General features: G+C 54.7%; 6 protein-coding genes across 6 annotated transcripts; 3 read left to right on the top strand and 3 right to left on the bottom strand.

Moving 5' to 3' along the window:
* Window positions 1-1,821: 1,821 nt before the first annotated feature.
* GMORB2_2278 (uncharacterized protein) lies at window positions 1,822-2,046 on the top strand (the record flags this gene model as incomplete). The annotated part of the gene is made up of 1 exon (XM_035464258.1): window positions 1,822-2,046. The coding sequence occupies one exon, from the start codon at window positions 1,822-1,824 to the stop codon at window positions 2,044-2,046; it is 225 nt and encodes a 74-aa protein (XP_035319968.1).
* A 225-nt stretch (window positions 2,047-2,271) lies between these two features.
* On the bottom strand, window positions 2,272-3,315 carry GMORB2_2277 (alpha/beta hydrolase fold; the record flags this gene model as incomplete). Its single annotated transcript, XM_035464257.1, has 1 exon — window positions 2,272-3,315. The coding sequence occupies one exon, from the start codon at window positions 3,313-3,315 to the stop codon at window positions 2,272-2,274; it is 1,044 nt and encodes a 347-aa protein (XP_035319967.1).
* Window positions 3,316-4,082: 767 nt separating this feature from the next.
* On the bottom strand, window positions 4,083-4,985 carry GMORB2_2276 (pinin/SDK/memA/ protein conserved region; the record flags this gene model as incomplete). Its single annotated transcript, XM_035464256.1, has 4 exons — window positions 4,083-4,307; window positions 4,439-4,444; window positions 4,523-4,898; window positions 4,969-4,985. 4 exons carry the CDS (start codon window positions 4,983-4,985, stop codon window positions 4,083-4,085), a joined length of 624 nt encoding a protein of 207 aa, XP_035319966.1.
* A 618-nt stretch (window positions 4,986-5,603) lies between these two features.
* Window positions 5,604-6,065, top strand: GMORB2_2275 (PHD finger-like domain-containing protein 5A; the record flags this gene model as incomplete). The annotated part of the gene is made up of 2 exons (XM_035464255.1): window positions 5,604-5,867; window positions 6,024-6,065. 2 exons carry the CDS (start codon window positions 5,604-5,606, stop codon window positions 6,063-6,065), a joined length of 306 nt encoding a protein of 101 aa, XP_035319965.1.
* A 681-nt stretch (window positions 6,066-6,746) lies between these two features.
* Window positions 6,747-9,025, bottom strand: GMORB2_2274 (Peroxin 26; the record flags this gene model as incomplete). Its single annotated transcript, XM_035464254.1, has 3 exons — window positions 6,747-7,710; window positions 7,835-8,199; window positions 8,948-9,025. The coding sequence occupies 3 exons, from the start codon at window positions 9,023-9,025 to the stop codon at window positions 6,747-6,749; spliced, it is 1,407 nt and encodes a 468-aa protein (XP_035319964.1).
* Window positions 9,026-9,894: 869 nt separating this feature from the next.
* GMORB2_2273 (Asp-tRNAAsn/Glu-tRNAGln amidotransferase A subunit or related amidase) lies at window positions 9,895-12,002 on the top strand (the record flags this gene model as incomplete). Its single annotated transcript, XM_035464253.1, has 4 exons — window positions 9,895-10,192; window positions 10,267-10,872; window positions 10,936-11,031; window positions 11,113-12,002. 4 exons carry the CDS (start codon window positions 9,895-9,897, stop codon window positions 12,000-12,002), a joined length of 1,890 nt encoding a protein of 629 aa, XP_035319963.1.
* Between the last annotated feature and the right edge of the window lie 334 nt (window positions 12,003-12,336).

The raw sequence follows: 12,336 nt of genomic DNA, 5'->3' as shown, positions 1-12,336 counted from the left end.
TTCTTCCCTGAGAACACAGATAGGAACAGCTGGCGATACCAGTTTCGGGGTCCGGCGAGCATCCGTGGATGGGCGCGCTGCCAGATTCCAGGTGGTTACAGCGCGTCCATGGTGCTGCTTCTCCATTGGGGGGGTCATTAGCGATGTTGGGCGCTCGGTTACAGTGGACAATTCACGGTGTGCAGCCGGCAGGTGCCTGGTGCAGGTTGCGGTCGCCTGTGGACCCGCGAAGCCGTTGGAGCTCGTCTCTAGACTGGACAGATGACGGGTACCTGTCTGTATCTTCTCATAATCTGCATCGCCTCACAGTACATCTGAGTACACTCGTCGTATTACTCTTACATCTGTAGAAGCTTGGCGCGGCATCTTCAAGACCTCGGCCTGCTCAGTGTGGAGCTAATCACACCACCGGCCAGTCTTGGGTCCTTGGAGTGTAAGGAAGGAGTCACTAGATTCTCAGGCTTGCATCTCCTCGAAAAAGATCTTTACTGATACCCATCCCATGGCAAAACGACATCTCGCCCAGTCCGCCTTGCCGTCTTCGCTTGCCCAGTCACGAGCAAGGGCCACTAGAGCTATCATCATATGTGGCTAGCTGCTGTCGCCTCTACCTCAAGGTCCTCGACCAGGGTGCACTCCCGTCAACCGTGCGTCGTCATCCGTGGCCCGTGGGCCTCGAAGTTCTTGGCCTGCAGAGAGAGCATCAGGGGCAAATCCGCATGCTCATAGTGACAACACTTCCACTGCCCGCTGTCTACTACGAGTGCTGCTGGGTACGAGTATCATGTATCGATACTGAGCGTGCTAATACTGGGGGAGACACTGCTATTGAGTCCTGCCACGCCAGGTTATAGTATGAGTACGAGTAGAAGCCGGTAGGCGAGTACGGGCACCCTTTACAGGCGACCAACCCTATCATCTTGACACATCCCACGCGCCCGCCTTGTCCATACGCATCCGCCGCCAGTCAACATTTTCCATGTCATGTTTCATTCCTAGTGCTTTCATGGAACGAGCACATTTCGGCCGAATGCTATTTACTCGCGTATTAGCAGATGCGACGAACCGCTGGTTAGATAAGGCTGTCGGAGCTCTCTCTGTCAGTGTTAGGCCCAGACTTACGTCAAGATGCACGTGTAGCCGGATATGAGACATGGACTGACAACAGAAATCCAGATGCATCGTGATTACGTAGATACTATCATATTAATATCGGTATCTCATCGTATTGATATGATATCCCCCCCCCCCCCCCCCCCAAAAAAAAAAAAAAAAAAAAAAAAAGAGAGAGAGAAAAGAAAAAAGTCTTTGCTGACTACTACATTGACCCCGCTTTCAATATGATGAAAGCTGTCATGCTGCTGCCAGTGCCTGCCAATACCTGCCACGGACCGCTAGACTACACATCACCATCAAGTTTTTTTTAGTTTTTCTTCGGTTTTCCACGACATTATTTCATCCTCCCGTTCCTCGTGGGAAACGGGTAGATATTTTGCCGCATGGCGAACCCGGCGTTATTTCCTCTTGAATCCGGTCCTTTTTGAGAAGACGTCAAGATGGAAGATAGATGTATATAGACGGGCTTCATTGTCCACTGAGTACGTGTATTTTCAACAGAACCACCAAAGATAGATACATGACCAACTCTTATCCCCACTGAGATCATCTCGCTGGAAAAGAAAAAAAGGAAAGAAAAATTGTCTTATCTCTACCAAGCTCTCATCGGCGCCGCGGCGGTCATTCCCGACCCGAATCCTCGACCTTTCATCCCGTACAAGCACCGTCAGAATTTCCGTACCCTCGAGGCCCGTGGACCTGACGATGCGCGTGTCGGCCCCGGTCTGGAGAACCAAGCTCCCCGTCGGCCGCGACCACCTCCTAGGTGGCGTCAACACGTGGGATGCCAGCGAGTACGACGATGACTCGCCCGAGAGGCTAGGCGCCGTTGCAGAATATAGCGTAGCCTATCTCTGGAGCCAGCCGGGTGGTGATGGCGATGCGACCTGGACTGGAGCAGCTCGGATCTGTCGAGTCCGAGTAGTCTGATTGTCGTCGATCATGTCTGCAATGAACATGAACACACTTGTATGTACACGTGTACGTGTATATATGGATGCCAAGAAAATATAACGCCTCTCTTTTGTGTGGTGATATCAGATGCAATATACTCGTATAAACATGGACCCATATCGCCGTCTCTTCACCATTCCGTAACAACCCCAACCCCAACCCCAACATACACACACACACACACACACACACACACACACATTACAGCGAAGCCTTTGATTCCTCGAGCCTGGCGATGAACTTTGTAATCTCGGCATTGACAGCGTCAGCAGCCTGAGTAAGGGCCCAATGCGAAGCCTCGACCTCGGCACGGGTCAGATCGGCAAAGGCGGCATCCATGCCAGCGGACATGGAGGGCGGCAGGGCCGAGTCCCTGGACGCGGCGACAAACAGGGCGGGAACCTCGATCCAGGGCTTATCGGACGCGCCGGCAGCCTCACGCCTGGCAAAGAGTTCCAGCTCATCGTCGTAGTTGTACTTGGCCGTGCGGTACCAGTTGCAGGGGCCACGCAGCTGCGGCTCCTTCTGCAGCACGTACCTCCCGACGATGAAGTCGAGCTCTTCCCTCGACACGAGGGGTGACTGGTTGAGCTTGGGCAGCATGTCGAGGATGGCGCCCTCGTCTGTGCTGAAGCCCATCTGGCCGTCGTCGGTGCGGCCGCCGTACAGGGCGTTGAGAAACTGGCCGATGCGCTCGGGGGTCCGGAGCTCCTCCTCCAGCTTGCCGCTCTTGAACTGGAGCTGGTACCTGAAGTTGGGGAGCTTCCCGGCGTCGAGGGCCATCTCGAGCGAGACGAACTCCTGGCGTGGCAACGGGAAGGGCGTGCACACGCTGAAGACGCCGCGGATCAGCTCCGGGTGCCACAGAGTCATGCGCCACACCAGGGCACCTCCCCAGTCGTGGCCGCCCAGGACGATCTGGCCCGTCGATCCGACGAACTTGCGGGCCAGCTCCGCCATGTCGGCCGACACGGACCGGTGCGCCCACTGCGACTCGTCTGCCGGCGCGTCCGTGCCGCCGTACCCTAGCATCTCGGGCGCAACCACCCTGTACCCGAGGGACATGAGGTGCGGGATCTGGCAGCGCCAGCCGAACGCGATGTCCGGGAAGCCGTGGATGAGGAGGATCGTGCCCTTGGACACGTCGTCGCCCTCGCCGAGGATGTAGCTATACGTCTTGCCGCGGAGGGTGGTCGTCTCGTACCTGACCCTTGGGTCGTTGGGTTTCAACCTGTCCGCGCTCATGGTGGTGTCTGTCGTGTCTGTCGTGTCTTTCTTCTTCTCTTCTATAGAGGGAATGAGATGTCCAGGGAACAAGAATGAGAAGAGAAGGGAAGAATAAAGAGGGGAGAGAGGGGTGCGCTGGGAATCGTAGTTATAACATACGTACGTCAAGAGCTCCAGTCCCAAGATCCAACTCATAATGCATTCGAGGTGGGGCAGAGGGGCGGACCGAGGCTCTGTTCGAATCCCGTACGTACGTACGGAAATGCGGACTTGTTGCTCTGTTGAGCTCCCGTATAAGTGGGCTGCTCTCGTGTTGCTATGCAAGGTAAACTAATGAAACGGTCGAAGAGAGTCTCCGGTTGAGCTGGACGTCCCATGTATCTGCATTATGTGGAATTGCCTGCGAATCATTGTCCTACATGTGACAAACAGCAGAGGATCCCGTTGTCTCAGCCGTCACTCTGGACAGCAATAGGTAGTACCTCCCCCACCACTAAGTCGTACCACAATCAATGGGAAGCGGCATTTTTGGTGTGATCTACTGCAAAGTGCACGGATGTGATCTGAATATGGACCCGCGTTGATACTCCGTGCAGCAGTGTCCATCGGCTTTTCAGCCGCTTTTTTTTTTTTTTGATTTTTTTTTTGTCTGAAATCCGGCTCGGTCCCCTCCTATATCGCACCATTCTTTCCTAGTTAGGATATTGATGGCCGAACACGCATCGGGGGTGCATGATAATACAGATCAAGACCGATTTTTCTTTGAATTACTTCCATGCCGAGGCTCAATAAATCAACGTGTCCTCATCTGCCTCCAGGACGACGTCGTCGTGGTGATCAGCCGGTGATACCACGCTGTCCCCGCCATGTTCCTGATTCGACCCCTCCCCGACGGCATGCTTCTCATCGCCACGATCCCAGCGCTCACGCCGTATCAAATCCCTCGCATCGCGAAGTTGATCGTCAATAATACGCTCTTGTTCCCTCGTCAGTTTACGGGGAAGGTAGTACTGCAACAACCGCGGAGAGGTCAGTTTCAGCTTCACTCCGAGAGAGGGAGAAGAAGGGAAATCCGTACTATGTGAGGCTTGGCCCTTGTTTTGAGATGGAGAGCTGTTCGGAGCATCGTAGAGTGCCTGACCTCCACCTGATACATGCATGTCCTCTGTCAGCTCGCTTGGTGCTGCACTGCAATTCCCGAGAGGGGGAAGAGACAAACACTCACAGCTCTGTCGTCGTGCTCATCGCGACGTACCCTACCGAGACGGGCCAGCCTCTCGGAGCGCATCTCGTCATCCTCCAGCCTCTGCCTCTTCAGCCTCTCCTGCTGCCGTCTCTCAATCTCCTGCCGTCGCTTCTGTCGCGAGTTGTCTGCGTCGGTTCGGCTGAGCGTACCCATCAGCCCGCCGAACAGCCGCTTCCCCCTCTTCTTATCCTCGGCCGAGGCGGGTTGCTGTTGGCGTCGACGGCCCGTCTCTTCCTGCTGTCGCCTTGGGTATTCCGGGGAGAAGCCGGAGCCAGCATAGTTGTCATCGTAAGGTGGCGATGAGGCCTTGCGCCTTCTCGAGTCCTGCCGCGCACTGCCATCCTCTGGGGATGATCTGTAACTTCCAAAACCAAAGATGTCAGCAGTTGAGCTAGCAGTAAAGCGCTGGCTGGGTGTGAGCGCACTCTGCGGTTGGCGGCATCGTGATTCTTTTCCCTTCTTGTTCTAATTCTTTTTTTTTCGATCTGTCCGCCCTCTCCCGTTCTAGCCGGGGTGTCTCATCGTCATTTAAAAGGGCTTCGATAGAAGCATGTCGGTCCCTCGTATCGTAGTCATGTGAGCTATTAACTACACAAGCCGTAACAGAAATAAGAGAATAGATTGATGAGTACTGCCTGTACATGGCAGATGGGATGCACTCTGCGTTTTCCCCGCAAGTATTTAAAGTACCCTGTATTAATACTGCGACGCGTTTTGCCCCTCCCTCCCCCAAGAAATCTCACTGTTGGTTAGATGACAAACAATCCCTCAACTTCTAACCACCGCCCAAACGCGCATGACGCAAGGCTGAGAGAATCCAACCACCCCGGAAGCTTTCCTTCTTCTTTTTCTAATCAAGAGCCCTCTCTTGTTTCCCCTTCTGCAACGACAGCGACGACGACGACAACAGCAGCAACAACAGCAACGACATCCCATTACCCCGTCCGCCATGTCTCGCCATCACCCGTAAGTCCTCTTTTTCCTTTACTCTCCTCTATCCCATTCCGTGCGTCTCTCTGAAGGGCACAAACACTGAACCGATCGAAATAGCGACCTCGTCATGTGCCGCAAGCAGCCCGGCATCGCCATCGGTCGCCTCTGCGACAAGTGCGACGGAAAGTGCCCGGTGTGCGACTCTTACGTCCGTCCCACGACCCTCGTCCGCATCTGCGACGAGTGCAGCTTCGGAAACTACCAGAACAAGTGTGTCGTCTGCGGAGGCGAGGGCATCTCCGACGCCTTTTACTGCTTCGAGTGCACGAGACTGGAGAAGGACCGTGATGGATGTCCCAAGATTATCAATCTGGGTAGTTCAAGAACAGACGTGAGTTTTTTCGTTTTTTCTTTTTTTTTTTCCTCTTCACTCTCTCCTATCTCTCCTTCCTCCCCATCTCCCGATACTTCCCTCTCTGCCCCCGGTCTCCGTGACCATTGTCCCTCTCCTCTCTTCTTCTGCCGCTGACCTGTTTCCGTTACATAGTTATTCTACCAGAAAAAGACGAATCGGACGCCAAATTATTAGTCAACGAGAGGCCCGGGGCGGCTCGTGCCTCGTACTTTTGTTCGGACGGGGAAAAGAAAAGCTGGCATTTCATCATAATACACACATATATCTACATGGACAAAACTTCAATACTTTCACGGGCGTTTGTAGGAGCTTTTGGTCTTCTCGGGTTTGTTTTCCCCCTTTGGAGGCGTGTATAGAGATAAAAGGAGAGAAATTGCATACGTTGGAAGAGAGCAGCCAATCTGAATTGATTTTGTTAGATACTCCAAAAAAAGAAGGGGACATGCTTTTTTAGGATTGTGGTCATCACTTGAGGAGCCTGTTGGTACACTTTTCAAAGGTAGATAGACATCATTGCATTCTTCTTGTGTTTATAATCGTGATGCCATGATATGCTGATGAAGAGCCTCATCCCAAAAGCTATTCCCTCTCTTGCTCACTTTGCATAACAAAGGAAATATAAAAAGAAACCCAAAGAAAAAAAGAGAAGAGAGGAAGGAGAAGGAGAAGAAGAAGAAGAAAAGTATAGAAACAAACGAAAGAAAAAGACTAATAACAACAACACCCGACTGAAAGATATATAAAAAAAGTTACAAAAGTTGGTTGTAATGATCACGTCTCTCTTCGTACTCGAACCTCCCCTTCCGTTGCTTGAAGAAGAAAACAGGGAAAGAAGATGATTGAAAAGGGAGGAAGCTATATGTAGCTGACCTTTGTGCCCATGCCGGCTGTCGCGCTAATCTTGGCCCACGATGTACCGAGGACACGCTGCACCCTCTCCCGTACAGCCTTGCTACCAAACATGAAGACCAAGCTCATGACGAACATGAGCAGCCTCACGAGCAGAGCAGGGTTGTTGTTCAGCGACATGCCCAGCTGCTCGATGATGGTGCGTAGACGACCCATGACGATGGACGCCCTGGCTGTGAAAGACAGGGGTGCTGCGGATCCCGGCGTCTTTGCCTTGCCATTACTCGCCCTGCCGGACAAGGACGGCCTCACCGATCGCGGTCCCGTCCTCGACGACGGTACATCTGCTTCTGCTGATGATGATGTGGCCGGCCCGGAACGACTGGTGACGCTCCCGCCCGTACAGGAACGGGGCAGGTCGTCGTCGACCCCGTAGTCGACCTCGCTGCTCGTGGTGGCGGATGATGCAGCCTCCCTCCTGGCGCGCTCCTCTTCGATGCGTCTCCTCTCGCGGGCCTCGTTCTCGGCTCTGAGCCTGGCCATCTCCTCGATGTCGCGGCGGAGCTTGTCCTCCTGCCGCTCGCGCTCCTCCCTCTCGTGGCGCTCCTGGGCCTCCTGCTCCTCCTGCAGGGATTGCAGGGCCTGCAGGAAGGCGTCGCGGCGCTCCTCATCCAGCACGGCCGACATGCTGATGAACTCGCGCGAATAGTCCCACTCGTTGTTGCGGATCAGAACGTGCAGCGTGTACAGCTCCAGGATCTTGACGCGGGCGTTGAGGTCGCGAGGCGTGTTGGCCCCGCTGGGCCCCTTGGACGGCGAGCGGCGGCGGTAGCCGTTTCGCGGGCCGGGAGATGCTGATGACAGTCTGTCGCTTATATCCAAGTTCGGTGTCGATGCCGAGGCGAGGTAGTTTTCTAGCTTGTTCTGGTTCAGGATCTGGTCGCGAGCATGTGCTAGCAGCAGGGTCGCCCTTGGTTTGATCGTCAGCTTTTCTTCTTCTTCTTCCTCTCCTTCCTCCCCTCCAGTGCCGAGGAAGAAATGGATGGATCCTTCCGACTTGTTCTCTAGACGGATAGACAAGAGAAGAGACTCACAAGTTGATGACGACATCCGAATCCACATCAGCCTCGACACCGTGATATCCGTTCCGCACCACCTCGTCCCAGATAAGACCATCCCGGACACTGTTGCATAGGCTCCTCCACTCCTGGCTACCAAACGCGTCCTTCCCTTCATCGGGCTCCAGCTCGACGATGGCGTTGAGTATCGTCAGGTACAGGCTCCATACTTTGATCCGTGTCGAGCGTGATGCCTGCGCCACGGGTGCGGGATCTCCATCGTCGTCGTTCTCGTCCGTCGTCGGCTCCGGCGGGGTGACCAGCGGCAGCACCGTCGATAGGGCTTCGGGGAGTCGACGTGTGAGGAAGAGTGTGGATGCCTGTCGGTACGTCTTTGATATCTGCGAGGTGTGTCGTGTTGACGAGGTTGACGATAGGGACGACGAGAGGAGGTTGGGCGTAAACGTGGTTTGGGAACCCATCGAGTTCCTATAGCTGTTGGCTGACATGACGCGCGGTGTGTGTGTGTGTGTGTCTATCTGTCTGTCCGTCCGTCCGTCCGTCTGTCTGTCTGTCGGTCGGTCGTGGGGGACTCCTTCTTGTTATGCTGCAACTCCCAGGCCAGCAAAGGCGGGATTCCGGGGTGTTTTTTTTTTTTTTTTTGCTTTATATTTTTTTGCTGTGTTGTCGAGCCAATGTGCGGTGTGGTTGGTGTGTGCTGATGATAGTGGAGGTGGTGCTGGTTGGGAGAGAAGCAGGAAGGGAAGAAGAAGAAGCGTGAGAAGAGAAAATGGAGCCGGGGACGGGGACCGGTCTCACTTAGTTACCGATCAACATCAGGCTCGGACAAATAAAAGGAAGAATCGAAATTTTTTACAGACAAGAGTAAAAAAGAAAGGAAAAGTAATATCACCTGATGACGAAGATGAGGGGGAGATTACGGTTGAATTGACTTGGGAAGAAACAAGTGGCACCGCGTCGTCAGGTCGTCACAGGTCACAGGCTTTGTTGTCCTGGATATGCCACCGGTTGGGTTTCGCAGTGGGGACCTTCATTCTTGGGCCTCCGAGAGCGAGCGAGCGAGCGAGCGAGAGAGAGAGAGAGAGAGAGTACGGAGTAGAGACGATGGATTTTTAGCCTCGGTTCCACGTTCTTCTGGGGTAATTTGCTCTCGTAGAAGAAGTCAGCCGAGGCCGGCGAGAAATGCGCGTTGGTGTGGGGCAGCATTGTTGGATGTTTTCCCAGATACTTGGTGACTTGATCTCACCGCCTATTGCTGGTGATGGTGACGTGTATCTCCTTATCAGATCGTATCTGGCAACCGGCACCGCACGTACAGAGTAAGTCCCTTGGTAGACAACACTACCGATCAATAACCAGCCAGTCGTTCCAACCGTAACAGTGATGAGCAAGAGACATGACGATGCACCCAAGATTCCAACACAAGAGTCGGGTCTTCGTAGGCCCCCGTTGCACGTCGGCTGTTCCATGTACTTACCTATCCGCCTTATACATGCAGTAGCTACATGCGAGAGAGAGAGCGTAACATTCAGGCTTCCATCGATTGCATACCCGTTTGTGCGTAGTTGTGTAACGGCCCCTGCTGCGGTGAGTGCTGCACATATATGTGCATCGGTAGATGCTACTACGGCATACACATCCACACAAGGCGTCGGCTCGTGATCTCTACACTGCCCCGTGCCGTCCTCTACCAGGGCCGTGAACATGTTTGCGAGTATATCCCATGATAGACTGACTACCCAAGCAACTCTGAGCCCCAAAATGGCTGTAGCCTGTGGAGTGATAGAGGGATACATGCAATAAGCCAATAACCTAGCGGGGGGGCTTGGGTTCACTCGATCGTCGTCGACTACCATCAAGGTACACGGCATCATGGCAGCGTGCCTCGAGCTTCGCCGAGCATTCGCAAATCTTTTCTAAAAGAGGCCGTTCTTGATGAGGTGCTAGCCGGAGCACGACTCACATACAGCAGATAGAGATAAATATCCAAGCTGCCAACCTACACCTCCTGAGAACTCTTCATACGAGCATCCATAGATGGGAGCAGTACCGGACAACGGAACCCATATACAGCGATGCGGTATTACTCATTCGTTGCGAGCATCTGGCTCGCGGCACGTTTACTCGTCCCCGCCGCTTCCTACGAGCTCCTGACGACAGGCACGACAGTTCAGCTCAACCAAGTGCCGTATTACATCCCGCCTATCTCGGTAGGGACGGCAGCATGTGGGAATGAAACGAAGAGCCGGAGCGGATTCACGCCCATGACCGTCGTCGCCACCAACCAGACGACATTCGACCTGAGTCATCTGGCTGCAGTCAAGCAGAACTTCCTAGCGACGGACGATGTCTTTCAAGACGGGTTTCTTCACAGTAGGCGCATCTCGGCGGGGGAGGAGTTCATACACTTCGATAGCATCGTCATGCCACTAACATCGCATCCCAAGGCATCTGCATCCAACCCGTCGGTCCCGCACCGCTTACGCTGAACGCCGCTGGCTTTGGGAGCCTCGGCGTGAGAGCGCACCACGTCACACGTCAGGACGGAGATGCCCTCCCGGACGGTCCGTATTTCGTATCACCCGACGGAGCGATCCACCGGGCGTACCGCCTGTACCCTGACCTGCAAGGCGCGTTCAGCGAGACGGCCATCGCCAGCGCAGATGGCTCCTTCTCCGTGCTCCCGGCCAACGTCCCGGGGCAGTCGCTGGCCGTTGCCGTCCCGTCACGCCTATACTTCTCCAGGTCTGCGGGGAAGCCTCTTGCCGGCCTGAGGATCGGCGTCAAGGATATCTTCGACGTCCAAGGCCTCAAGACGTCCAACGGCAACAGGGCTTGGTATCACTTCTTCCCTGCCGCGAACCGCACCGCGCCGTCCGTCCAGCGTCTGATCGGCGCCGGTGCCGTTGTTGTCGGCAAGATGAAGACGAGCGCCTTTGCAAACGGAGAGACGGCCACGGCGGATTGGGTGGACTATCATGCGCCCTGGAACCCTCGGGGGGATGGGCTGCAGGATCCGTCGTCGTCGTCAGCCGGTCCGGCCGCCGGAGAAGGTATTCTCCATCGCTGAATTGGAACGCTCAGTTGACTTGCCCAAAGCTAATGCCACTATCAAGCCTCGTATCCTTGGTTGGATATCACCCTGGGATCAGACACCGGGGGCAGCATCAGAAGTCCCAGTCAGCTACAGGGAGTCTTCGGGAACCGGCCAAGTGAGTGCATACGGTATTCTTGCCATTGCCTTTTTCCCCACGTTGGCAGATCTCGATCAAACATATACTGAACATCTCAAGGCCACGGACTTGCATCGCTGGACGGGGCGATGCCTTTAAGCCCGGATTTCGACACGGTCGGCCTCATGGCCAGGAGTCCCGATCTATGGGCCGCGGCAGCCAAGGCCCTGTACGGGGCGAACATGACGACGAACTATACATACCCATCTAGCCTTCTCACTGTCGGCTTGGAAGACGGCATGACACCGGATATGGACAGACAGATCAGAGGATTTCTGGCCAAGCTTTCCAGGTTCCTGTCTGCGAGGACCGAAGCCTTCAATCTTACCCAGAGCTGGACAGGAGCACATCCGGAGGGGCCGTCGCTGACGTCCCTTGTCAACAACACCTACGAGATTCTGTCGGCAAAGCAGCAGACCCGACTCGTGCGAGACCCGTTCTATGCCAGCTACGCCGCCGCCAACGACGACAGACGGCCATTTGTCAATCCAGCGCCGCTGCAGCGCTGGGCTTTGGGGGACGAGTCTCCGTCGACGATCGAGGAGGCGCAGGCAAACAAGACGCAGTTTGCGGATTGGTTCAACGGCAACGTGCTCTCTGCGGACGAGCGCTCCTGCTCAAGCCACATCCTCGTGTACGTCCCGAGGGCCCCGACGCCCAAGTATCGCAACAAGTACCTGTCTGGGCCTAGCCTTCCTTCGGCCTTCTCAACAAGCCGTGTATCTGTCATGAGCGGGACACCGGATTTCGTTGTGCCCATCGGGGAGGTTCCGTTCACCTCGGCCGTAACCGGACACACTGAATACCTGCCTTTGACGGTAGATCTCATGGCTGCCAGAGGATGCGACGGAATGCTATTCTCGTTGGTGAAAGAGCTATGGGAGGCCGGAATCATCAGTGAAAGCCAGACTGGGAGGAGTCTCGTCAATGGGGGGAGTGCGCACATGTGACGGCAGGAACAGGAACCACGAGTTTCCTGCCCAGCAATTTCCCACTTGGTGCATCGCATGTATTCAGCTGTGATACCCCATCTCTGAGAACTTTTTCTTCTATCGAGGCCCTCTCCATCAGATAGGAAGATGTGGTGTACATGTATGTGGTAAGCGACCGATGAATTGGCTGGTGTAGCCGATATCCACAAAAGATCTCTTTCCAGTATACATGGAGCATTGCTAGCTTAACAATAGAACGATGGTGCACTGCCTTACTACTCTATACTAACTACTACTGTTCTCAACTGTACGCGGTTCCTGTGTATCTGAAGAACACTAGTTGTGCCTGCAA

The sequence above is a fragment of the Geosmithia morbida genome (assembly GCF_012550715.1).
Source record: "Geosmithia morbida isolate 1262 chromosome Unknown scaffold_12, whole genome shotgun sequence".
In the NCBI taxonomy this organism is placed as follows: Eukaryota; Fungi; Ascomycota; class Sordariomycetes; order Hypocreales; family Bionectriaceae; genus Geosmithia; species Geosmithia morbida.
Note: the sequence above shows the minus strand (reverse complement) of the source record. Positions and strands in the feature narration are given on the sequence as shown.